Source organism: Sminthopsis crassicaudata, chromosome 3 (genome assembly GCF_048593235.1).
Source record: "Sminthopsis crassicaudata isolate SCR6 chromosome 3, ASM4859323v1, whole genome shotgun sequence".
Classification (NCBI taxonomy): domain Eukaryota; kingdom Metazoa; phylum Chordata; class Mammalia; order Dasyuromorphia; family Dasyuridae; genus Sminthopsis; species Sminthopsis crassicaudata.
Genome location: NC_133619.1, coordinates 14,932,109 through 14,959,429, shown reverse-complemented (window position 1 = coordinate 14,959,429; position 27,321 = coordinate 14,932,109). Strand labels below are relative to the sequence as shown.

The window sequence follows — 27,321 nt, the reverse complement described above, 5'->3', positions numbered from 1 at the left end:
TTCCTTCTCCAAGGAAGAGGCAGAACCGGGATCCAGGTGGTCCAAAGCTTATTCAGTTCTTCTTTCTCCATCCCCATCATATTGCCTATTGGGTCCTGGCCACTAGCCACAGTTTGCGAGAAATGGTAAACTACCTCAAAAAAAATTCTTTCCTATCGTTCAACCAAAAAGTTTCCCTGCAAGACAGAATATAGAAAGGTTTTCTGTTCAGACCCAGGTTTAAAAGGCAAGTTTGAAAATTTGCCAAATGAATTTCAAGGAAGGATTTTAATACTGTGGTGATTTATCTGAACTCTGCCTCTTGTGATTTGTGAGTGCTGACAAAAAGAAAGTAAAGGGCACTTTATCCTACCAGGTGGAAGGGAAATAAGTTAAGCTGACTGATTTGCTGGTCACGCTGACCTCTGAGAAGAGCATTGGCAATTGGGAAAAATTATGCATTTGGGGGCACTTATTTTGGAAGTTACATCAGTGTGAACCAAACATAAAATTATATAACCATCTGTAACTAAATCTAGCCATGGAAAACGAAAAGTTTCATTCATTGGGAAATTCATTTCTGTTTCCACTATTTTCTCTATAAATCAAGCTTAAATTATAGAATCGAGAGAAAAGCTACCGTTTCCATTGTTTGGATGGGGCTAAAATGGATGTTGAAATTTGGAAGAAGAAGAGAAGAAAAAAGAAGAAGAAGAAAGAAGGAAGAGGAAAAGGGGGAGGAGGAGTGGAGAAGAGAAGATGAGGAAGAGATGAAGGAGGAGGAAGAAGAAAAAGGAGAAAAGAAAGAGGAGGAAGAAGAAAAGAAAGAGGAAGAGGAGAGAAGAGATGATGATGATGACAGTTTTCCAGGGAAGATGGCTCCGTGGTAAAAGCACTGGGCCAGGTATCAGAAGACTTGGATTTTGCTGTTGTTCTTCTACCATTTAATCATAGGACTTTAACAAGTGACTCAATTTCTTGGGGACTCTGGCAAAAAATAGGGATTGAGTCAAACATCTAAGCCTGTGAGTTTCTTTTCTGAGAACAAGTCATTAGATCTATTCAACAATGACTTAAAGGATTAAACAATGAACAAAATCTATACAGAGGGGGGCAACTGGGTGGCGTGGGGGATAGAGCACCACCCTTGAAGTCAGGAGGACCCGAGTTCAAATCTGGCCTCAAGATACTTAACACTCCCTAGCTGTGTGACCCTGGGCAAGTCACTTAACCCCCAACTGCCTCAGCAAAAAAAAAAAAAAATCTATACAGAGGCAAAAAAAAATCTGTTTAGCTTTGAAATTGAGAAAATATTAGCTCAGAGAGCTAATAACCACTCGGGGGAGGGGAGAGACATATAGCTTAGACAAGGTGTTTTGTCAATTAAAAGGGACTTTTTCCAGTGGGGTCATTAATAACATATGTGATTAGGTTAACAGAACAATTGACGTGCCGAGGCTTCCCGTGAGGCCTTTTTCCTCTTCCCAAATGGCTGGGATGGTTTTGAAAAGATGTTCTTGGATTACAGATCCTACAGATGTTCATTACCAAGGGTCTAGAGAATCTCTGAGGTTAGGAAATGAAGGATGGCTTCTTGCCTACAAGGCAGACTTTCAAGGGATGCTTTCTAGCAGTGATAGGGCCAAAGGAGGAGGGAGTGGACAAGAGAAAGGCGGCTTGTGACCGGCGGGCTGGCCAGGGTGGGCCGGGCCCTGGGATGGGAGCACTGTGCCCCGCGGGGGCCGCAAGCTGGTTCCCAAGTGTGCAGCATCACGGGCAGGAGGGAGACACTTTCCTCCCTGGGGAGTGCTGGCTGGTCCCCTCCGATGGTTTCCTGTGTGCGTGGTAATGATAGATCTTTTCACTGGCTGCCGGGCTGGGCTGGGGAGTGCCTACCAAAGGCTGAAGATCCTTTTCACGCAGAAGTTGCTGTCAGCTTCTGGCGGGGAAGAGGAAGCGGCTCTGGGTCCCCCACCTGTGCTGGGCCCGTGAAGGCGCTGAGCACGGGGCCCTCTGCTGCTCGGATTATTAGTCATCACTGAGGTTTCCTGGCAGACATCCGGGAACCGCTGGCCATTTCCTTCTCCAGCCCATTTTACAGATGAGGAAATTGAGGCAGACAGAAAGAAATGACCTGCACGAAGTATCTGAGGCTGGGTTTGAACTCAGGTCCCCTGACTTCCGGCTAGGTGTTCTATCCATTGCACCACCCAGCTGCCTCCTGTGCTTCTGAAATGTCTGCACAACTGAGTTTTCACTGAGAGCCAAGCAGGTGAGCACAGAGAGGTTCTGACAAACAACCATCTGGCTCGGCCCGGAAAGGAGTCAGAACCACCTGGGCACCAGAGCAAGTCACCCACGCATTAGCTCCTACTGAGAAGGGACCTTGGTGGCCAAGAAAGGGCCCCTCTCCAGGGTCAGATGGGGGGGGATGCTTTTCAGGAACACTCCTCTCCCCAGGAGGGCAGCAGGGGGCACTGCAGGGGACAGAGTGCAGGACCCGGAGTCAGGAGGACCAGATTCAAATCCAGCCTCAGACACTTGCTGGCCATGTGACCCTGGCCAAGTCCTTCATCCTGTTTGCCTTGGTTTCCTCGTGTGTAAAATGGAACAGGATGTGGCACCACTCCAGCATCTCTGACAAGAAAACCCCAAATGGGTCCCAGCTGTATACCCCCCCACAGACCAGGTATACAGGGGAGGATGTATGGAGCTGTCGAACTTTGGTCCTTGACAGACCTTCCTGTAAATATGCCTTCGTTAGTTGGCTGGTTAATATTGGGGCTATGCCAACTACTAAAAGCAGCGGTGGGGGCTCACTCGTGAGTAAGTGGAGAGTGTTACTCTCTGATCCTAACGGAACAGTCGCCCCATCCCTCTGGAGACCCAATCTGCCCCACTTCTGAGAGTTACAGTAATAAGCTCAGACCCGGAGCTCCGAGATCAAAAGAAAAACAATTCGACTAACAACTTAATTAGTGCGAAAAAGATCTATAGGTTTTTTGCTTTGTTTTTTAGTGCAGAAAACAGTAACTGTAGCCAGGACAGCTGACGACAAAAAGACCAGCACCCACAGTTAATAAAGAATGGCTGTGGGCTCAGGCCACGCTGCTAACCATAAAAAGACCTTCAGAATGATTACCCAAAGTACTCCTGACGAAAGAAGAGAAAGAGGAGAATCGGTGCGTGGCTGCTGAAGAAATGCATGCTGGAGAGCGAGAATGGCTCATTTCACTCGGCTTGCACAGAAACGCAAAACAGAGCAATATTTATTGGCTCTTAAATCCCCCAAATATGCTATAACATTTTGCTACCCGGTGGAATTACGATGATGATAAATAGAATCCTATTTCACAGGCATGTCACTGGATAAGACAGAAAATACACGTGGGATTCATTATTCTGTGAAGGAAACTTTCTTTTCTCAATTTCCCATCTATTTACTTTCACTTGTCTTTTCCCCCCATTCTGCTTTCTTGCTCCACTTTCACACATGACAGAATTGTTCCTGCAAACTTTATACTCCTTTCTGACTCTCCTATCAGTTTCCAGCAGAAAGAACACTGATTTTTTTCCTTTTAAAACACAGAGTCTCTCTCTATTTCTATTCCTCTCTCCTATATCTCTTTTTCTTCTTTGGTTTCCTCTCTTTCATGCAGAGTTTTCCATCTAAAACAAACAGAAGCCATACATGAACAACAGATTATTATTTTTACTCAATCAGTAGGTTTTCACAAAGTATCTTCTATGTGCTGGGCCTTGTGGTAGAGGCTGGGGATATGAATACTATGAATGAAACCATCCCTACTTCCCTGAAACTTAAAAAAAATGGGCACGTACGACTTGGGTGAGGGACAAAAAAAAGAAAAAAAACGAAAAAAGCACAGGGTTTTGTAGGGGGGAATGTGGAAAATTATCCATGGATATATTTGGAAAATAAACAGCTTTAATTTTTAAAAAATGGGCAAATAAAGCTGCAAACACCCAAAGAAATCGATTAAAGAGAGAAGCAAAAGCAAGCAAAGGGCAGGATCTCCCCAAGAGAGGCCCCATTTTTCTGGGAAGTGAGGAAGCCAGGATCAGAGCACCCAAGGCGGGCCTGGTGACGAAGGACGCATCTGCTGGCCCCGACAGGGAGGGAAGTGCTGCTGCCAGAGGGAGAAGAGAGCTTAGGAGACATACAAGGGGACGAGTCCAAAGGCAGGATAAGGAGGAGGACATGGGTACTGTAGGTCACTCTACAAGTCAGAAATGAGCAGGCTGTCAGGACCATAGACAGGAAGCCCTACTGACCCAGAGGGAGGCAGTTCCTGGCCCAAATACACACATGGGCAAAAGTCCCTCTCAGCACCCGGTCTGGAAGCAGAAAGGGTCAAAGGGTAGTGGATGATGGGGCTGTAGCCAGGAGGTTTGGGAGACCAGGGGCTCGGGTGGGAAAGGTGCTGGGAAGCACGGCAGCAGGAGCAGAAAGAGTTAGGAGGAGAGAGAGCGAGCGGGCCCGGCCCCAACTCTGCTGGCTGACTCAGCTACCATCTCTTACTTCCAGAGCAGAAAACACCGTCACAGAATCATTCACTTAGTGAGAAATTCCTTGTAGATGAGCCAGCTCACTGGCAGAAAGAGCCGGCCCTCGCCTAGTGTCGTCACTGACCCCGGAGTCCAGGAATCCAGGCCTTTCCCACAAGTCACACCAGACCCTTCGCTTCACTGCGGTTGGTCTGTGCGAGCACAGGAGGCCCTCTAACAGAGAGAAGCCATGGCCAGGAAGTGGCCCAACGGGCTTCTCTAGGAGCAGGTGGGCCCGACTTTATTCTCTTCAGCAATTTGTGAATTTCTTCGAATGTTCTGATCATTTCAGTGCTGGGTGCTAACAGAAAAAACAATGGAAAACTGCAAATATGTTCCCCCAGATATCACGAATAGGGGCATGGGAGACGGGCGTTGTTAGTCAGAGGAAGTTAATTCCTCCCTCGCCTTTCCCCAGGGCTCCTCCCTGCCATCATCAATGGTCCCCATGTGGAGCACTACAACAGAGATCCCAGAAATGGTTCCTTCCACTTCTTAAAGATTGTGGGTCACCTAAGTGGGGGATTCATTCACCACCATCAGCCGTCAAACTCCACCCGGCCACACGGCTCTGTCATCAGGCTGCCCTCCTGAGGAAGAGAAGCTGAGCTCTAAAGCCCACCCCGGACCGTCAGAGGCCGGAGCCCAGGCTCCAGCTGTCCTGGCGATGAGAATGCAGACCATGCTTAATGAAGGTGGAGCCAGAGGAGTTAACTAGAACTGTACTGTTTCGGGCTTTCTAAGGGGGCTATAAAACCCCCCGCTTTGAGCCGACATTCAGGAGAACGGGGAGCGCTCTAACACTGTCCAAAGGGACGGGGAACCTTGAGACACCAGAGTGCTTTCCATGCATTCTCTCCTTTGGGCCCCGAGCACGCCGGAAGGCAGGCGCCACAGGTGCTACCATCCACATGGCAGAGGCGGCTCGGAGACTTCCAGTGACTCCCGCTCACACCGCTAAGCATCCGCTTGTGGTTCATTGTCCATTTTTGAAGGGAGGTGGTGCTGGGCTTGCTTGTGAATTAGTCTGAGGTGAGTCAGACTTGCAGAGTCATCAGCCTCCCTCCTCCAGCCGCCTGAGAGGCGAAGGCGGGATGCAGGGACTGACCGTGATGCTTGTTTTTGGGGGGCTCCACCATTGCTTCATCTGCCTCAAGGCCTTTATGACAACAGTTCTCATCCACCAGCTCCTCTGGGGGAAGTGGTCACCTGTCTGGGGAAGCCATCCTCTTAACTCACTGATGGCTTTCAGGCCATTCTGCTGAGACCTGTCTGGCCACTGCAAGGGACCCCAGCTGCGAACTGGGGAGCAGGGGAGCCCCAAAGCGGGCTGAGCAGCCCTGAAAAGGCTTAGTCCTCTTGAACAGCCCCAGACCCACAGCTAAGTAAGTGATAAGGGGCAGGACTTCCTCTATTATGGCCACTTTCTTCCTGATGAGGGAAACAGATGAATTTCAGCAGACTATTAAAGGAAATACTCTGAACCCCATCTCTCTACCTGCTCCCATTTCCCTGTGTCAGAATCATCACATTCCCCCAGATCAGTCTGTCCCAGCAATGCACTCACTGCCTTCGCAGTGGTATCATCACCTCAGCTGTGAAAGGGTTCAGCTGTTCTTCCCGACAGCGGCCTGGAAAGGTCAGGGCTGTCCTCGGGAACACCTTCCTCTGAATCATGGGCTATTATCCCGCTGAGCCCACTTTTGCCAGTGTCACCGCTTGGAAAAACAAACTCCCAGGAGTGACTTTCCCCAGATTTCTTTTAATCTGGACAAAATGGATGCCTTCGAGCCTGAGCACCTTTCCCTCAGCGAGTTCCAAAATGAGAGGCGTATCCAGCCAGGATCCAGAAAGCTGATGAAGAGAAGGGCTCTCCCTCTGGGAGATGGAGACCTGGGTAAATGACTCCATCACACTGAGGTCCACTAAGACCTCCTGTTGGCTCCCTACTTACTTTCAGAGCCCTCTGAAGGGGGAATGAAGGGCTTGGGGTGAAAGTCTCCACGTGAAATTTTTCGTTTCTGAAATCCAAAATTTAAACTGCATCTCCATGTTTCCAATCTCCTGGCATCTTGGGTGCAATTTGTCCAGGCCTGGAGACTTAAAATCCTTGGAAGATTTCAAATATCTAAGAGACTTTCTTTCATCTTGTATGTATCTATATTAGGATTCAATTTAATATTACCTTCATGAATCTTTGTATCTTCTTTCTATCACCTATGGCAGAGCCTTGCAGGGGTTCTGAGAGGTTAAGGAACATGGCCCCAGTCATTGTCAAATGGGGAGTAGCAATCCTGCCTGATCACAACTCTCCTGACATCAATCCAGCCTTCTTTTCTCTACTCTCATCCATCCATCCATCCATCCATCCATCCATCCATCCATCCATCCATCCATCATCTATTGCTCCATCTGTCTGCTTTGATCAATCTACCTCTAGTGTGGACTAGTCCTCAGTAGAGGAAAGAGAGACTCACTTGGTATAAAAATGAACCGTGCCAAAACATTGACCAACATTCTGACGATAAGTAGAAAGCAGAAATAATTCTTCTTCTTCCTTTTTTTTTCCCTGAGGCAATTGGGGCTAAGTGACTTGCCCAGGGTCACACAGCTAGGAAGTGTTAAGTATCTGAGAGTAGATTTGAACTCAGGTCCTCTTGACTTCAGGGCTGGTGCTCTATCCACTGAGCCACCTCGCTGCCCCTAATAATTTATTTATTTTAAATTTGCCTATGAGTTAGAGACTTGCTGCCTATTCCAGCAATATGGTTTTTAGCTTCAGTGGGGTCATCCGTATCCTATGAGCCTCTGTCACCCACCATGCTGGAAAATGTGGATTCAGGAGCGGTTCCATTTTACATAATGTAACATGTAAAGTTTATCATATGTGGCTATGGGAGCATAGGGGACAACCCCTCCCAGCAGTTTCATAAGGTAAATCAGACCTTTTTGATAAGCCTATATTCACACTCTTCTCAAAATCTAGTTTGTGTTTATTTAAACAAACACACATACACGGCTCCTATTGAGGTCACAAGAAGCTGGGGGTTCCCTTTTACAGTTGGCTCCAGTCCTTCTGAAATGGAACTGACTTTAGAACCTTGATGCCTAATTTTAGGTGAAGATGAGAAAGATTCGATTTCCTTCAAGCAATGTATAAAACTTAAAGGCTGATGGTGACGATTTTTCATTACATTAACTCCTTTAAAATAGAAGTGGCAAAAAGTGAATGGAGTGACAGGATAAAAAAATAACTCACTCTGTTCTCTTTGCCCAAGTGTCCAAATATAGATCTGGGAAATATTCGTATTTCTCCAGAAGTTATTTTTATAAAAAGCATAGAGACTTTGGGATTGCTCTTTCTTGATATGCTAAGGAAGCTTCCCCAAAATAGAGCTCAACATTTCTCTCAAAGGCCATTTTTTGGAAATACAGTCATACGTGCATCTTGCCGACTGTTCCTAAAATGTGTCCATGTGCAACAGGAATTTTACTTGGAGTTTTTTTTTTTTTTTCAGGAATCCAGGTAGATCCAAAGGAAAAGTTCAGCTCTCTAGATAGCTTGTATCTTTTTTTCTGAGGCTGGGGTTAAGTGACTTGCCCAGGGTCACACAGCTAGGAAGTGTTAAGTGTCTGAGACCAGATTTGAACTGGAGTCTTCCTGAATTCAGGGCTGGTGCTCTCTCCACTGCACCACCTAACTGTCCCCAATAGCTTGTATCTTTTATTAGATTTGATACACACATGAACTGAATTGGTATTTACTTGAAAATATCAATACCAGCATTTATACAACTGTGAGGTTTCATGCTAAATAGCTGAGCTGGGGCCAATCCCAAGTCTTTTGGCTAAAACTCCTTTCAGGTCAAAGAGGGAGAAGAGGGCATTTGAGGGAAAGAGTGTATCTGGCTCAATTAATTTATGTCAAAAGCTTTTCCATGAAAATTATTCAGAGGTGATTTTTCTTTTTAAAGTTGAGAGGATTCAAATAATGATGTGACATTAAATGTTTCTAGTGGGCTTTCTTTGGTGAATGTTCTCATGTGCCACTAAGAAGCCCCGGTATCAATGATATTCATGTCAGTTTATTTTATTTTCAAGTAATCATTTTATAATTAGACTTCCTGCCTCAATTCAACCTGTCAGTACCTCAGAAGTATGACCACCCTTCCAACTAGCAGTTGAACTAGTAATACTTAGAAACAACCTAAAAACTGCACGCTTGGCCCTCTTTTCCTAACTTCCACCATCACTGCAGATGAAGAAGAGGTCATCCAGACCTCGAAGTCACTTTTGATTTTCTTTGCTTCATGGATTTTTTGTAGCCAAACAAAACCCACTATCAATCCACAAGCCTCTTGGTGACTGTACTCTTCATAGTTATTTCAGCTAGACAGGTTCTCCGCAAGCAGTCCCAATCTGTTCCCAGGACTGCAGAGTGAATATAGGGCTTGACAGAAAATACTATGGATTCTTGCCATTGCCCCATTGCTGTTCTGTCACTCATTCCCATCACCCTTAGCTTTTTTCAACAATGGGATAATTCAGGGCAATTCCAATGCACTTGCGATGGAGAGAGCTATCTGTATCCAGAGAGAGGACTATGGGGACTTAATGTGGATTACAATATAGTACTTTCACCCTTTTTAAATATCTCTTTTTTTTTCTTTCTCATTTTCCCCCCTTCGATCTGATTTTTCTTGTGCAGCACGATAAATATGAAAATATATTTAGAAGAATTGACATGTTTAACCTATATTGAACTTCTTGTTGTCTAGGGGAGGTGGAAAAATTTAGAACACAGAGTTTTGCAAGGGTGAATGTTGAAAACTATCTTTGCATATACTTTGAAAAATAAAAAAAACTATTATTAAAAATTAGTTCCCATCATTCCTGTGTGATATAACACATAGTTTCTTACTCTTTTCTTGACTGAATTGCCATAACCTTACTTCCAGACTATGCTCCCTCATTCTTTACATCAGTAGATGAAAGTACCTGCTCCTAGAAATATTATCTTGCTTTGTATGAATCCAACAGATAACACAGCAAGGTGGATCTCACATCCAAGGTTGTGGTTTGGAGTAGTCAGATTTTGCGACAAAACAACTGGGTAAATATTTTTTCTAATCTTGAAATATCCATTGGGTATTTCTGATAATTACAAAGAAAGGCAAGTTCTAGAGGTCTTTTATTTGCATTTATCTATTGATGATATCTATATGAAAACCCCCTTCTTCCTTACCTAGTATTTCCTTTTGGAGGTCATGGCATCTGTTTAGCAAGCCTACTCCTTGATGGCATATCACCTCAATCTGCTGTGACTTCAACAAAGCTGCATCTGACATCATCTTGAGACTTTTCACTTCTTGTTCCAGGCGTTTCTTATCTCGCTGGACCACTGATAAAGTTTTATTCAGATTGGCCATTTCTGTGAAGAAAAAGCAATTATTAATAAGCATGTGTGGCTGAATGCCGAAACATTTCCCTACAAACTCTGGTTGGTCATAAAGTCAACTCATGACTTTTCTGAAGATATGATGACATCTATTGAAGAGATATAGCTCCAGAGTCTAAATAAAATAAATAAATCCAATAAAAACAGGACAAAGGTCCCACTCCCAAAGTTGTATCCGCTATTTAAACCATTCTTATTACCCCAGGTCATCATGGAGCATGCTTACTGGGTGTTTACTTTCTTGGAGACACAGAATGGCTATCATTTTCCTGGCTTTCTACAGTTTGCTTTTCTAGAAGCAGGGTTCATAAAGGTAAATATAAACAAATGGCCCTGTGATAGGTTAGATGGGGGATGATAATATTACTAGTGGAGTAATAGGAATAAGTGACAGATACATTAGAAAAATTGAGAGAAAAATATGAGTTCCTATCCATGGTTGTCCAAGTCCAAAGGGGCCAAGAAGAAGATTCCCAAGTGGCCTAAGGACATACTCCCAGAAACAAGTGATGCTCCTCTATTTTCTGCCCTCCTCTGAAGCTCCATTCTGGCCATCTCAGCTCAAGCTTAGGAACATCAAGAAAAGGGAGACCAGAAAGGTGCTGCCCAAGGTCTGGGCAAAGAGCTGGAGATGTTAAGGCTGGAGAAGAGAGGGAGATAAGGCTTGTTCTGACAGACTCCGGACAGGGCCAGGAGCAGACACAGAGAGACACACTGAGACTCAAGGTCTGGAAAGTCCCTCTAGCAAGAAGAGTGGGAATGGGGAAGGGTGACCATGTGAGAGCACTCGTAGCCCTTCCTTTTAGGCGTAGTTCAGAGGAGATGACCACTGGGGCTCCTTCCACCTCTGGGGTGCCCTATTTGAGGGCCCATAGTATTGGGCCAGAGAAAAGAACTCGTTGTATCAAGTGCTAATCCTTTTTTCCTCTCTTGACTATAAACTCTGGAGCAAATTGGCAATGGAGCTCACTTCCACAGAATCACAATGGAAGACACAGAGTTCCCAATGAGAATGGCATCACACTTTCCCAAAGCAACTTGAGGATAAATTAGGCTCTCGAGCAATTTGTAAAGACTGGTCGATTCTGAAAACAAGCTCAACGCAGACAATTCTGATACTCTGCTCTGGCTAAATCTGTCCTGTTGACATGAGAATTCACTGCCTCCACCGTGGCTGCATTGGCTGTAATATGGAACAGGTCTCAAGAGGCAGCCACATGAGACAAGCTACTGACCACAGGAGCAATGACACAGTAGGGCAGCAGTTGGGGTGAGGGGGGGCAGGGAGAGGGTGGGACCAGCATGTGGCTGCAGCAGCGGCAAGACCGGCGGAGAACAAGACCAGAGATTTAAAACCATCGACAGCTGGGGAAAGTCCGGAAACATGGCCCAACAGGATGGGGCACGGCTTCGCCTATGTAGAAAATGCCCCACGGGAGAAAAATGGGAAGAAACTAGAGAAATAGGTTGGGTCCACTATATTTCAACCTCAAGACCTGGAGATCCAAATGGGTAGGAGCCAAAAAGATAAAAGCAAATTCACTACCACTTTCTTATACATTGAAAAATTATAGAAAACCACCAATTATATCATGAAAGCCACTCATTTATCTTAGGCCACAGTTTCGAGAAGACTGTACTTTGTTTCTTAAAATAAATATTAAAGAAAAGAAATCTGGCATTTCTTTGTACCTAGTTTTTGTTTGTTTTGTTTTGTTTTAAAAAAGCTGTAAATGCAGCTTTTCTTGGCTGAATAAATTGTACTGTACCCTAACAATTTCTATCTATGTATAAGTCAGAATGACACTGAAAAGGATAGAGGGCACACACTGATATGTATTTATCATTTGGTAAAATAACACTAGTGGGCTTGCATGCTGACTCTGGAAGTGTACAGTGCTATCAGTCACTAAAATAACTTTTAATGTCAATGTGACTTTCTATCTGACATTAGAAGGAAAGGAATTTGTAACACAAATTTATGTCGATTTTATTCTCCCACATGGAAAACTACTGTAAGATCTCAATGCTGATAGGTGTGTGTAAGTTGTGGTGGTGCCAGCCCTTGATGGAGATTAAGGTAGAAGGTGAATTTGCACCCCCCCCATCAGAGTTATCCTCGAGCTTGGGGGTTTGGCCATAGGTGAAAGTGGGGTCCATACCCGAGATTGCTTGGATCTAGCTAGCTTGGATCTAATGCATGACTGCTTTTTTTTTTTTTTTTAATAGAAACATGTACTCCCTTATTACCTTTACATCATGGAAGATGGGAAGATGGTTGTTCTCTGTGTAATGTCTCTTGTTGCCTAGTATCTCTCTCCTTGCTCTCAGAGGGCCAATCACCACTCGGCTATTCCTTCTCATCCCGAATGACCTTTGACTATCTACGTTCCCAGAAATCCTTCCTAGAGGATTTTTCCAATGCGCTGGAGCCTTCCTTGGGTAATACTGGGATGGCCTCTTGGCTGGCTCCTTTTCTCTTCCACCAGAGAGGCTGCTATTGGTTATTATGCAATAGCTTTGGAACTTAAGAGTCAGGTGTTTGAGCCTCACTCAATCACCTGCACGCATTTATTAAGAGCCTGTTTTGTGTCAGGCACTGTGCTAAGTGCAGGGGTTACAAAGAGAGACAGTCCTCGTGCTCAAGGAGCTTATGATCTAATAGGGGAGGCAACATGCAAATATATACAATGCAAAATATACACAAGATAAATAGGAAACAGAGGGAAGGCACTGAAATTAAAGGGCTTGAGAAAGCTTCCGGGGGAAGACAGAATTTTAGGAAGGAAAGCAGGCATGTCAGTAGGGGGAGTGGAGGAAGAGAGAATCCCAGACATGGAAGACAGCCAGAGAAAATGTCAGGAGGTCAGAGATGGCGGGTCCTGTTCACGGAACAACCAGGAGGCCTTTGTCACTAGACTACGTCAGGGAGGAGGTAGAAGAGGGCCAGAAAGACAAGAGAGTTTGAGGACCAAGAGCTCTGAAGCTAAACAAGGCCCTTTGTATTTGATTCTGGAGGCAATAAGAAGCCGTTGGGGTCTTTTGAGTAGGACGTGACATGACTGGATCTACATGTAGGGAAATAACTTGGAGAGAATAGAGCAGGATTGGAATGGGGAGAGACTTGGGGCAAGCAGGCCCAGCAGCAGCTCCTGCTGACACTGAGACGATGAGGGTCAGCGTATCAGAGGGAAAAAGCCATAGGTGGAGGGATGTTGCAGAGGTGGAATCCATAGGCCTTAGCAACAGAATGGATGTTGGGGGGAGGAGATCCTGAGGAATCTAGGATAATTCTTGGAATTATCTCCTAGTTGTCATCTCCTAGTGGTAGGGAAGGGAGGAGGTGAGGGAGGGTTTAGAGGGAAAGATAACGAGCTCCATTTTGGAATGCCGTGTTTAAGATCTCTACAGGACATCCTGTCTGGGCTGCCTGAAAGTCAGGGTGAGATATAAGATTGGAGATCAGCACCGAGTCCGGGGCAGGAGAGGTAGATGGGAGAAGCATTAGCATGGCCACCGGAAGTAAATTCATGGGAGCTGATGAAATCACCAAGGAAGCAGTATAGATACAGAGCAGGATTCAGGACAGAACCCTGAGGGGCAGCTATGATTCGAGGGTATGATGTAGAAGAGAATCCACCAAAGAAACTGAGAAGGAGCCATCAAATAGGTAGGAGGAGAACCAGGACAGAGCAGAGGGGCGTCCTGAGATTTTAAAGAGAAAAGGGATGAGAGAGTGGTGACCCATAGGGCCATAGGCTGTAGAGAGGCCAGGGACTTAACTAAGAGGTCACTGGTAGCTTTGGAGAGAGTAGTTCTGGTGGAACAAAAAGGTCAGAAGCCAGAGTGTAAGGGGTTAAGAAAAGAGCAAGAGGAGATAAATTTCATAGTACAGTCATCATGGACACATGACATGGCCTTTGGGGTTCCCTTGTATGCTATAGGAACTGTTTTATGGGATTGAGAATTGGAATTTATTGAGTCAAGAATTGAAAACTTTCAGTGGTTAAAAAGCTGAGCTTTGAATTGTGGTACATGAATATCAGGGAATATTAGCTGCCTTGTAAGAAACAATGACCATGAAGAACTCATCAAAGAATAGGAGAAGTTAGCAAGGGAAGTAAGCAGAACTAGGAGAACAAGATCCCCAGTGAATCCAAGCAATCTGTAATAAGGGGCTGATATTAAATATATATGCTCACAAACATATATATATATATACACATAAATATATGCAATTGATACAAATATTTAAGACTAAGAGCTCTTCCTCAAAGGGTAAGTTGTTAAAAGATAGGAATAAACTGTCCTCAAAAATTGCAAACTGTTAACAAACGTATAGAAGATTGCTTTAAATCACTAATAATAAATAATGCAAATCAAATGACACTAAGATTTCGCTTTATCCCACTGGCAAAGATGAAGAGATGGGCAAATTAATGCACTGCTGGTGAAAATGTGATACGGTCGTTCATTTTGAAGGACAATGTGGAATTAGGTTTTAAAAAGTGGCCTACTTCTGGACTCCACTAAAAGACGTATAACACAAGGGACACAAAGAGAGAAAAACGTGTTCCATAGACATCCAAAAGCTGAATCTTTATGGTAATCCTCTAAATAGCAAATAATGGAGACAAAGCACATAGCCAGCAATTTAAAAATGGTAAAACAAGTGGCAATAAGTAGAATTACTGCGCTGTAAGAAATTATGGATGAACCAATATAGAGTGAAGTAAGTAGAACAAGGAAATAACATATAGAAGGATCACAGCATTGTAAAAATAAAATTAAAATTGAATGCTATAATTAGAATGACCATCCTTTTCCCCCAGAGAAGAATTGAGATAATACATTTCCTTCTTTTTACAAAGGTGAGGGACTATGGCTACCAAAAACTAAATACACTGCCAGACACAGCTGATGTATTGGTTTACAGATCTGTTATTTCTTCCTTTTTTCTCTTGTTTTGTGTCTATATCCAAAATCCATTTCTAGAAATGTCAGGCTCTTCACTTTGTTCCATCTTTTAACAGTATCAGACCAAGCACAGCTGCCTTTAAACAGATATATAGTTCTTCCCAAAAGCAAATGAAAAAAAATACTCTTAAAACAAATTACGCCTTTAATTGGCTTATTTCTAAATTGTTCACTTTGCCCTCCGCCACTTCCAGTTTTCCCTGGGCGCCACTTTCATTCATTCTTTATGTTGGCACCGAATTGTTTTCCTCCACACTTCTTGGTGTCATTCCCCTGGCTCAGACGTCGTCAGTGGGTCCCCAAGGCCTCTTCGGAAAGCCCACACTCCTTCGACTGGCTTTGAACACCTGCCAGGCGGGGCCTCCAAACTACTTTTCTAGCCTCATTTTTGCCTACTTCTCTACATCAAAGCCATTCTTCTGCATCTCTGTCCTTGCTCAGGAATATTCTTTTTCCTTTCACAATCATTCTCCAAAGATGGTTTGCCAAATGTGGTTCTTCTATCAGCTCTGATGCCCCCGCCTCTGATTCCCTCAGAAATCATCTCTCCCTTTGTCTCTATTGCTATCTGTCTCTCTCTGTGTGAGTCAGTTTTCTCTCCCATCTCTCCCTTATACCTCACTTCCAGGACTCTGTAATATTGTCCTAAATGAGAGTTAACTGATTTGGGTGTGGACCTTTCCATCCTATTAGAAGGTAAACTCCTTAAACACTGAGATTCTTTCTTATTCCTCCTCACTGTATCTCCCCCTGTGCAAAGTATAGGACTTTCCAAAGAATGAGTTAATATTTATTAAATGAACAAATTTTCACCAAAACATCTAACTGGTTTCCCAGAAGAACATTAATCTAGGCTCCTAAAGCTTTTTCAATCAGGTAGATATTAATTTTTGAAGTATCCTAAGCCCGTTATCTGAGATGTTTAGTCTAGAAACCACTCAAAACTTAAACCAAAGAATCACTGTGACGGCACTAAACAAATCTCTCTGGTCCCCACTGGAGAGGCAGGAGTCAGTGAAAAATAATCTGCCTTTGTGATGTTTACACGGGAGTTCTCTGTCCCTGAGTATCGGTTTAGACTTTGATGGTAAAAACATAAGTCAACCATCAATTTGGCATGGAGAGGGAGAGTAAATACAGATCGCACATTTTATAAAGCATAACTTTATGTAAATATGTAATATCTTTCATATTGATTTTGGGGAAAAGTGTTCCATGTTTTTAAATTCACCTGTGAACATTTAAACTTTAAGGTAAAATTATTGTAATTAATGAAAGTAGTTCATTTTATAAAATAATTCACCACAAAAAAATCTCTGAAGGGTGTTTGTCTGCTACATTAACCTAATTAGATTTAGAGACATTCGGTGTGTATAAAGCTTTTTTTTGTAAACATCTACTGCATGAAATGAAGAATACTCATAACAAATGAGTCACATCTTACTCACTGCTAATTAATTATTGCACTCCCCTCAAATGATGATGTTCTACATATTCTCTCTCTTCAAGTCTTCATCTTTCCCCTCTCCTTCAATCTCAGCATAGGCCCTCATTTCTTTTTTCAAGATTTGTTTTTTTTCCCAAGATCCCACATTTTTCCTCCTCCCTTTCCAAGATAACAAGAAATCTAATATAGGTTATACATGTACAGTCATCTTAAACATGTTTTCATATTAGTCATGTTGTGAAAAGAAAGAACAAAAAGGTAAAACCACAAGAAAGAAAAAAAACAAAAAGTGAAAACAGTATGCTTTGATCTACATTTTCCCCAGAGTTCTTTCTCTGGATGCAGAAGGCATTTTTTATCTGAAGTCTTTTGGAACTGTCTTGGAGCACTGTATTGTTGGGGAGAACTAGTTTATCATAGCTGATCATTACACAATCTTGTTGCTACTGAGTAAATGTTCTTCTGGATCTGCTTACTTCACTCAGCGTCAGTTCACATCTTTCCAGGCTTTTCTGAAATCAGCCTGCTCATCATCTCTTATAGAACAATAACATTACATTCCTAAACCATTTAACTTATTAAGCCATTCCTCAATTGATGAGCATCCTCTCAATTTCCAATTCTTTGCCACCATAAAAAAGAGCTGCTATGAACAATTTTGCACATGTGAGTTTTTTCTCTTTTTCATGATTTCTTTATAGCTCTTTGGGCATAGTTCCAAATTGCTCTCCAGAATGGCTAGATCAGTTCACAACTCCACCAACAATGCATCAGTGTTCCAGTTTTCCCACAACTCCTTCAACATTTATCATTATCTTTTCTTGTCATTGTAGCCTGATAGGTGTCAGGTGGTAAATCAGGGTTGTTTTAATGTACATTTATCTAATCAATAGTAAGTTAAAGCATTTTTTCATGAATTGAAATAGCTTTAGTTTGTTTCTTCATCTGAAAATTATCTGTTCATAATCTTTGACAATTTATTAACTGAGGAATGACTTGTATTCTTATAAATTTGACTCAGTTTTAAAATATATTTTAGAAATGAGCCTTTGGCAGAGATATTGGCCATAAAAAGTTTCCCAGATTTCTGTTTCCCCTAATCTTGGCTACATTGGTTTTGTTTCTGCAAAGCTTTTTCAATTTAATGTAATCAAAATTATCCATTTTGAATTTCATATTATTTTCTTTTTCTTGGCCATAAATTCCTCTTCTCTCTCAAGATCTGGGAGGTGAACTATGCCTTGCTTTCCCAAATTACTTATGTCTAAATCATGAACCCATTTCAACTTTATAAGATAAATGCTACACATAAATAAATGGTGTGAGATATTGGTTTATGCCTAATTTCTGCCATATTATTTTCCAGTTTTCCCAGTAGTTTTTGTCAATTATTGAGTTCTCATCCTGAAGCTGGAGTTTTGGGGGTTTACCAAACAGTAGATTTCTATCACCGACTATGGCTCGGCTACCTTTCTTTGCATTTTTTCCATGAATCTCCTTGATCTTTTCTTCTTCTAGATGAATTTTGTTATTTTTTCTAGGCCTATAAAATAAAGTTTTGGCAGTTTGGTTGGTTCTAAGTAGATTAATTTAGGTAGAATTGTCATTTTTATTAGCCCAGACTACCCCTAGCAATTGATATTTTTCCAATTGCTTAGATCTGACTTTTTGTGAAAAGTGTTTTGTAACAGTGTTCATATAGTTCCTGGGTTTATCTTGGCAGGTAGATTCCCAAGTATTTTATATTGTTTGTTGTTATTTTTAATGGAATTTCTCTATCTCTTGCTGCTTTATTTGTAATATATAAAAATATTGCTGATTTATAGGGGGATTATTTTATATCCTTCCACTTTGTTAATTTGTTGTCAATTGTTTCAAGTAATTTTTAAGTCCATTCTCTAAGTATACCATCATGTCAACTGCAAAGAATGATAGTTTTGTTTTCTCATTATTTACTCTAACTCCTTTCACTTCTTTTTCTTTTCTTATTGCTAAACTAACATTTCTAGTGGGAATGCTTCTAGCTTATCTCCATTACGTATAATTCTTGATGATGGTTTTAGATAGATGCTGCTTATCGTTTTAAAGGAAACTAAGTTTATTCCTATGCTCTGTAGTACTTTTAATAGGAATAAGTGCTTTTTTTTTTTAATCAAAAGCTTTTTCTGCATCTATTGAGAGAACAATATGATTTCTGTTAATTTTATTGTTGATATGGTCAATCATGTTGATAGATTTCCTAGTATTGAGCCAGTTCTGCATTCCTGGTATAACTCCCAATTGGCCATAAGGTATTATCGTGATGATAAACTGTTGTAACCTTTTTACTAATATTTTATTTTAAAAATTTAAATCAATATTTATTAGAGAAATTGGTGTATAATTTTCTTTCTCTGTTTTGGCTCTTCCTGATTTAAATATCAGTATCATATTTACAGAGATTAAGACTCAGTAAGAACCTCAATTATCCTGCCATAGTCTAAAATCTTCAATAAATTTCAATATATTTTCCACATATTCTCCTTTTTGGCCTTGGAAGAATTGGGAACTCTCTAGAAACACTGATACCCTCCCTGGTGGTTTCCCCAATGATCTTGCTCCATCAATCAATCCATTTCTCATGCATCTTCAGTTTTGCCTTTTATATCATCTTTTTTCTTTCCTATTCCCTTACATATATAAATATATGTATATGTATAAAGGCATATACATGTGTATATGTACCACAATACGAGTCTATGAAGAATGTCATGTCTGCTTCTCATACCCTCACTGCCAACTTGCTAGAAGATGTTATCTGATTTCTGTCTCTTCCACTCTAAAGAAAACACTCTCCGCAAGACCACAAATGACCTCAGCATTGAACCCAGTGACTTTTGAAAATCTATTTTAATCCTCCTTGACCTCCCTGGGGCCCCTGACACTATCGACTACTTTTTTGACATCATCTTTCAAAAAGAATAGGAAAAGAGAGAAAAGAGAGGAAGGGAATAAAAAAAGAAAATGAAGATTATCATAAAAATTCATGGGGGACAGAGAAGGGGAAAGAAGAGGTTATTCTTATCATCAAAAATGCATGTAAACATTAGCAATTTTTTGGTTTTAAGAGTTAATACCAATAGAAATGTTTGATCCTTCTGAGAATATATAAACTGATCATTTAAATTTTTTGCAAAAACAGCAACAGTACAACCCAGCATCCTGGTTTAATCTAGTTATGAAGGACAAATGTAGTAGAACACTAAATAATACTAGCTTGTATTATACATTGTTTTGTATACACATATATGTTTATATATGGATGTCTGTTTATATACATAAATAGATATTATATATGTGGGTATATTTGTATGAAAAAATATAAAATCTTCTTTGATTCTTACCCTAGTCCAGTGAAATTGTTATTGTTATCATTATTCCCATTTTAACGATTGGGAAAATGAGTCTGAAGAGTGAAAGTCCCGCTTCCTAAGATCCCTTAACCAGATATAGTGGAGGAAACCCTGAGGAGGTCTGTACTTCCGAAACTGATTTTGAACAACATGGCAGCACGATTTTCTGAATGAAAAAGAATAGGGACCCGTAAGGGAAGTGACTCTGTTTTAGAGTTCCAAACACAGAAAGACAGGAAATCTAGTATCCCAAGCATAACAAAGTCTGGCACATAGTAGGTACTTGAAATACTTTTTGGCTAATTAAGTCAGAATCCAAAAAGATCTTGATAGACTGGAAGAAGGGGCACTGGGAAGCCAAAATGGATGTAAATGAAGTGCATTGCAAATCTTAAAAGCATCATCTACTTAAGTGCCGGTGGTAGTAGTGGTGGTGATGGTGGTGGTGGTAGTAATAGTAGCAGTAGTAGTGATGGTGGTGGTGGGGATGATAGGACTGTGGTAGAATTATAACATTTTTAGCTTTCAGTCCCTAGACCTCCAGTCTGGGGCTATTTTCATTCTTTGACCCTTCAGACGCCTTCCCGCTGAGTTTAGGCAGTGTGGGCAGAGCAATATTGAAGTATGTTTGGAAATGTTTAACAGCTGGGTTCTGGAGGAAAAAAATACACTTTTAAGTTTAATCTGCATAATTAACACTTTGAAAAAGTCTAGACAGTCAACAATAAATTGAGTCCTGATTTGTAGTGACTGACAGTTTCTGAGATAAAAATGCTCACAAGATGGTTAGAGCTAGCTCCAACATATCCCTGGCTAGAATCGTGGAATAAATCAAAGATAAAATTTAATAGGGATGAATATAATTCATATAGAATATGAATTTAATTTAATAGGAATAAATATGATTCATATAGAATTTTAAACCTATCAAAAGTCACACGTCGATGACAGGAGACATCATTACAGAAGTTCATGCAGAAGATATGGGGGTTTTCATTGACTGCAGGTCACAGACATAGCACCCCAAAACTAATATGCTCTTGAGCCCCGTTAACATTTCTGGGAGTCAGGATTTGATAGTTCTGCTCCACTCTGCCTCAGTCAGACTGCATGTGGAAAATTATGTGGAGTATTAAAATGTGGCCAGCGTATTTTTATTGCAGGGCCCTCATTCTGGCTACAACCCCCAGCCCCTCAAGTCAGATTCATATTCACTGGTTAGATCCTCCTAAGGAGATAGCCTTCACCCCGGGTTTAAATGTAGATTCACACTCCTAAAAGTAAAAGGTTCGAGTCCCCACCAGTAAGCTGATGTTTAAAAGTCAACCGACAGATCCACTTAGCTCAAAGCAAAGATATTTACCAAGATGATACAAATATTCACAGCATCTATGGGAAGAATGGATCCAAAACAGAGTCCAAACTCATGCCCCGGGTTCTTTTTTCTTCATGTGAGACTCATGCTCACTCCCTTCACTGTCTCCCAGGGTAGGCCAGCTCTCAATTGCCAAAGCTGGTTTTCTCTTAAGTCCATGGTCGTCTCTGCTGTTCTAGGGTAACTTGCCCTAGATCTGCTCCATTTTTTCTGGACGCTTTCTCTGCTTCCTGCTAGGTGTGGATGGGTAGTTCTTGTTAACAACATGAGGGAAGAGCATGGCCCTCTGGCTAAGGAGCAGCATTCGGAGATCACAGAGGTGCTTCCTGCCTCAAATGACCACTGGCTGCTCCAGGGCTTCCAGGTTTGTCTTCATCCATTGGGGACACAGACAATCTTTGGTCATCCGGTGGCCGGCTGCCTTTCCAACTTAACCAGGAGAAAATTTTCATATTTTTAAAAGCAGTGACAGGAGGTGGGGACGTTTTTGCACTTGGTTTAGTATAACTTTACCTGTCATCTTCTTTGTGCCATGATTACGTCAGCTGAAGGGAGGCTTCCCCCTTATGTCAGAAAGTGTCCACAGGGGGACAAGTGAATGATAAAAGGCCTGACTTCAGGCTGGGGTCTCGTGAGGGGAGATGAAGGAACCAGAGCTGTTTATTCTGGTGAAGGCACATGATCATTACCTTCATGTGCAGGAAGGGTACCACGTGATATATTTGGGCCCAGAAACAGAAGAAAGAGAAACAGGTGAAAGTGGCAAAGAGGAAAATGCCAGCTTCTTGCCAACAAGGGAACTGACCATTAGGAGCTCGCCCTCCCTGGACCAAGGCTGGAGGACCACTTGTTGGATATGTTGGAGGGAGAAGTCTTTGCCAGGTGGGAGCTGGAACGAGTGCCAGTGGAGGTTCCTTCGGACTTGGGCTCTCTCTGGCAGGACAGAACAAAGCTGACTAATGGGGCCTTCCAGGTGCCCAGCCTGGAGAAGCTGGATCTAAGGCAACTGAAAGGGCCAAAGACAGGATCCCTCGACCACAGTGATTGATGTGAAGGCTGAATGACCCTTGAGAGTGGGAGAGGCACTGGTGGGACTGAGGGGGACCCAGCAAGATCCTGATTCCCATATAATAATGGGAGGGGGAGAGGGAGGAACTAGAAGGCGGGTTGTTTGACTCTGATTCTGGGGAAACTATTAGCTCTTAGTAAAGGGATGGTTAATGATGATTGGAGGGCCATGATCCCAAAGAACTAGCATGGCTTCTTTAAGAACAGGTGATGCTAGACTAAGTTCACGTCCTTAATCGACAGGGCAATTAAATGGGTATAACTGGGGATGGCTAGAAATAAAGGTCACCTAAAAGGTCAACAGAACATTTCACCAAGTGTCTCATGCTTTCTCGTGGGACATGATGGTGAGATGACCTCGATGACAGTACAGATTAGGGGGATTAGGAACTAGTTGAACAACCAGACCCAAAAGCTCATCATTCCAGAAGGGAAATCTGCAGGAGTTCAACCCAGAAATGTGTCCTGGGCCCTGTTCTGTTTAAAAGCACCTTTTGGAGGAAGACATCTATCCCCCCATTATCTAATTTGCAGGGGACACGTGGCTAAAACATTGAGTTACAGTCAGAATCCAAATTTTTAAAAAAGACTTAATAGGTAAGAAAACAACTGAATCTACTAAATCATAATATAACAGGGAGAAAACACTAGCACTTGGGTGAATGAACCTTACCAAGGATAAGATGGAAGACACGTGGCTAGATACAAGTCCTTGTGAAAAAGATCTGGAATTTTAAATAAGGCTTTTTGGCATTTGCACAGTTCTTTACCGTCTGCAATGGCTTTCCCATTCTTCATTGTATTTAAACCTCTCTACAAACCTATGAGGTAAGTTCTACATATGTTATTATTCCCATTTTATAGATTAAGAAGTTGAGGTTCAGCGACAAAATGACTTGCCAAAGATCACACAGCCAAATCCAAGTCTCCTGAAGCCCATTGCCAACTCTTGATCCAGGCTGCCTTGCTGGCAGGAAGCTCAGTAACATGAGAGACCACACGTGGTCTTGGGGGTGAAGGAAGTGCAGTCCAGGATGGCTGAGGGAATAGACCGTACTGTCATGCTCTTTGCTCAGACTACATCCTAAATAAACTGCGGGGAGGGCACTGGGTGGTCTGGAAGGCAGACAGCCACCAGCCGGGTGAAAGAGCTCTAGAGGAGTGCTGATCCTGGCAAAGGAGATGCAGGGGGATGAGTGTCCAACCGCCGAAGTTGGAAGCGGGGTCAGGCTCGTGCTTCTTGGCACATGAAGAGCTTTAAGAATTCTCCGAGGTGATGGCGGGGACAGAGGGATCCCCCTCACTGCAGGTCTTGACACTAGGGTTGGATGACCGTTCACTGGGAATCTTGTAAGGGGTGGGCAGGACTCAGTGGCTCCCAAGGTCCCTTCCATCCTTGAGTGAAGGAGGAGGATGTGAGCCTGGTTATCTGACTCACAGCCGTTTCATGCAGCCAGGAGCCTGCTTCCCGCTTCCCAAACCCACTCTGGCCCCCGCGGATGAAGTCAGTCCGCCTTCCTCACGTCTCCCAGCTGCTTCTCATGTTGCTGGAATCCGAGCCCAGCTCACTTAATCACATTTAGGAGGTAGTGATTCACGTAGTCAAAGAAACAAGCCAGGTTTAAGAAGCAGGTGAGGTTAATACAACAGGAAAAATGTTAACAAATTCTAATTCAAATAGTCATTAGTTTTAAATTCCGTGAAGACCCTGCACATTTCCTGCACACAGGCTTTTAAACAGCCAACTGTAAATATTTCCTTAAAAGTTTCTACAAGTAAGCAGGATTTCAGTCACTTTGATTCCCCTGTCACTCATTTGTCACTTAAATAATGTCTGGTGTTGCTGAGGATCTTTTCATGGCTGTCTTATCTCCCTAACAAGATTTATATGTGTATGTGTGTGTGTGTGTGTGTGTGTGTATACATACACACACACATATATATGTATATGTATACACACATATATATTTATATATAAATATATATTATACATATTTATATATCGTATATAAATATATGAATGTATATATATGTATGTTTTACATATTTATGTATATATGTATATACATATATATATATAAATATATATAATATATATATATATTTTTTTTTTCTCTGAGGCAATTGGGGTTAAGTGACTTGCCCAGGGTCACACAGCAAGGAAGTGTTAAGTGTCTGAGGCCACATTTGAACTTAGGTCCTCCTGACTTCAGGCTGGTGCTCTACCCACTGAACCACCCAGCCACCCCAAGATTATTATCTTCTTTAGGGATGAAGCCTATTGGATTTTGAGGGATTTGTGTTGTATCCTTCACGGGCCTAGCATAGTGCCTGGAAGACAGGAAGATGCAATGCCTATTTGTTCGTTAAGTAGACCATTTCTAAAAGAAACTTGACCAATACTCTAAAACAGAGGCATTATTGCCACCTGTAACATACCTAAGGGCACTCAGAACCAGATTAAAATATAATTGAGAAGATTTAACCAAGTAAACATAATAGAACATAGACAATGTTGTCCTGCGGTTTTCCATGTCACTCTGTAGCTGACAGGGATCCTCAGGACGGTCCGGGGGCCCCATTTCTGCTCAAAAGCAATGGTAATCAATGCTCTGACAAGCAGGTGAAGCTCCAAAGGGTTTGATGGGAGCGCACAGCACAGGGATGATTTTGTCCAGAGAAGGGAACGTATTCAGAGAGGTTGGAGAACTAGTCATGGAGTGGGTTCAGGTCAGAGGTAAACTGCCAAGCCCCATCTCCTGAACTCCAGCTCTTCCCTCGAGGATGCAAAAGATTCAAAGACAGAACTTTCCTCTTTTACTCTGACTATGTTTAAGATATGCAAATGACATATTCGCTTAAATTCTGCTGAACAAAGTCCAGCTTACTCAGTGATTAAAAGTACGCTTACTGGGGGCAGCTCGGTGGCGCAGTGGATAGAGCACCAGCCCTGAAGTCAGGAGGACCTGAGTTCAAATCTGGTCTCAGACACTGAGCACTTCCTAGCTGTGTGACCCTGGGCAAGTCACTTAACCCCAGCCTCAGAAAAAGAAAAAGAAAAAAAAGTATGCTTACTTCAGCCATCATTGTCTTGCATTTCTTATGAGCTTCCCACTGATGTCAACGGGATTTTCCTCAGCTGTATCTGATCATGTCACTCTCCTTCCTATTCAATGAACTGCCAAGATTCAGTTTATGTACATGTAGTCTCTCCTGTTGGAGTGTCTGCCATCCGCTGCACGTGGGAAGATACGTGACTCCCGATTGTTGGAGACCAACAGGAGGCTGACCTGCTTAGGGACTTCATAAGTCTCTAAATCACAAAGTCCCTGAATAAATAAGATACTAAACCCAGTATCTCTGTAGAACCACCGGACAGAGGACATTCCAGGGATGGGAAAGGCTTAAGAATCATGGACATGTGGAAGAACCCGGTTTTTCAGCATGTCCCTGATTCCCAGCTTGTCTCCATACATACTTAGGTGAGCATGGATCTTTTTTTTTCTGGCTTGAGCCTGTTCTAGTTCAAGAACTCATTCATTCTGCTCAGTATGTGGTAAGTATATATCTGTGTCTATAAACACAAATAAGAGCTATATCACTCTAACTTCCCTGACTTCTGTTTGTTGGGACAAGTGAGTTCGCTCCATATTCACTAGTTGGGATGGGCCTTTGGGTAACCAGCAATTGAGGAGAAAGAACAGAGTTGATGCGTTTAAGATACAGGCCCCCCTGCCATTTAAGAGTGCCCAGGGATCGGGCTCTTTGTCCTACACTTTGTGCCCGTAGCATAGCTAGATGTTTGAGTTATGGCACCCAAGGTATAACGCCAGTCTATCAATTTTTTTTTTTTTTGGAAACTAGAGAAATGAACACTCAGCCTTTGAAGTACTCCTGGGGCCTGCCTGCCTCTTCACGCAGCTAATTCTTCTGAATTACTCCATTTAACAGAATTCTCGCGCTTCAAAGGTGACGCCCAGGAAAACTACCTATGCTCAAGATATTCTGTGATCGCGTGCTTACTCAGTATCTTGGTTCCAGTGCCCCCATGGTTATTTGTTTTGTTTTGTTTTGTTTTGTAGCCAACCAACCAAAAATGTGATAAAACAGAATGATAGTAAATAGTGATAGAAGGTTTCCCTCATGCAAACACCGTCAGATTTAGTGTGGCAGGACACTGTAGAGAACGTGCATGGCCAGAGCGCGGGCTTAGCAAGCATGTGTGGCCAGGACCGACACATAGAGAAACTGTCCGTGCCTTCAGGCCGAATGGTCCAACAGTGCTGCTCCTGGTGATGAGCTTTCAGCCTGCTCCTTCCCTGGGTCTCTTGTGGAAGCTGGTTTCTGCCCTACTCTGTACTTTGTAATGGAGCCTCCCTTGCTTACATTATAGTTATATGAAAAAAATGCTCTAAATCACCATTAATTAGAGAAATGCCCGAAAGATGCTATCTCACTGCTCTCAGATCGGCTAAAATGACAGGAAAAGATAATGATAAATGTTGGAGGAGATGTGGGAAAACTGGTACACTAATGCATAGTTGGTGGAGTTGTGAACTGGAACTGGAAATATGACTTGGAGCTCTCAAACTGTGCACACTCTTTGATCCAGTCTCTACTGCACCTATATCATAAAAAGATAATAAAAAAGGGAAAAGGACCCACGTGTGCAAAAATGTAGTGGCTAGAACCTGGAAACTGATTGGATGCCCATCAGTTGGAGAATGGCTGAATAAGTTATGGAATATTATTATTCTGTAAGAAAAGATCAGCAGGAGGATTTCACAAGAGCCTGAAAAGACTTATGAAAACTGATGCTGAGTGAAGTGAGCAGAATCAAGAGAACATCGTACATAACAAGAAGATTACGTGATGATCAACCGTGATGGATTTGGCTCTTCTCAACAATGCAATGATTCAAGACAATTCCAATAGACATAGGATGGAAAATGCCATCTGCATACACAGAGAGAAATATGGAGATTGAATGTGGATCAAAGCATACTATTTTTGCCTTTTAAAATTTTTTCTCATAGCTTTTTCCCTTTTGGTCTGATTT

At 42.4% G+C, this 27,321-nt stretch overlaps 1 protein-coding gene across 1 annotated transcript in view; it reads right to left on the bottom strand.

Annotated features, from left to right (window-relative positions):
- The window catches only part of LEKR1 (leucine, glutamate and lysine rich 1), a 162,429-nt gene that overhangs the window by 49,104 nt on the left and 86,004 nt on the right, over window positions 1-27,321 (bottom strand). The window contains exon 6 of the mRNA XM_074298067.1: window positions 9,791-9,976. Coding sequence (XP_074154168.1) covers window positions 9,791-9,976 — 186 coding nt within the window. The remainder of the gene's footprint in view (window positions 1-9,790; window positions 9,977-27,321) is intronic.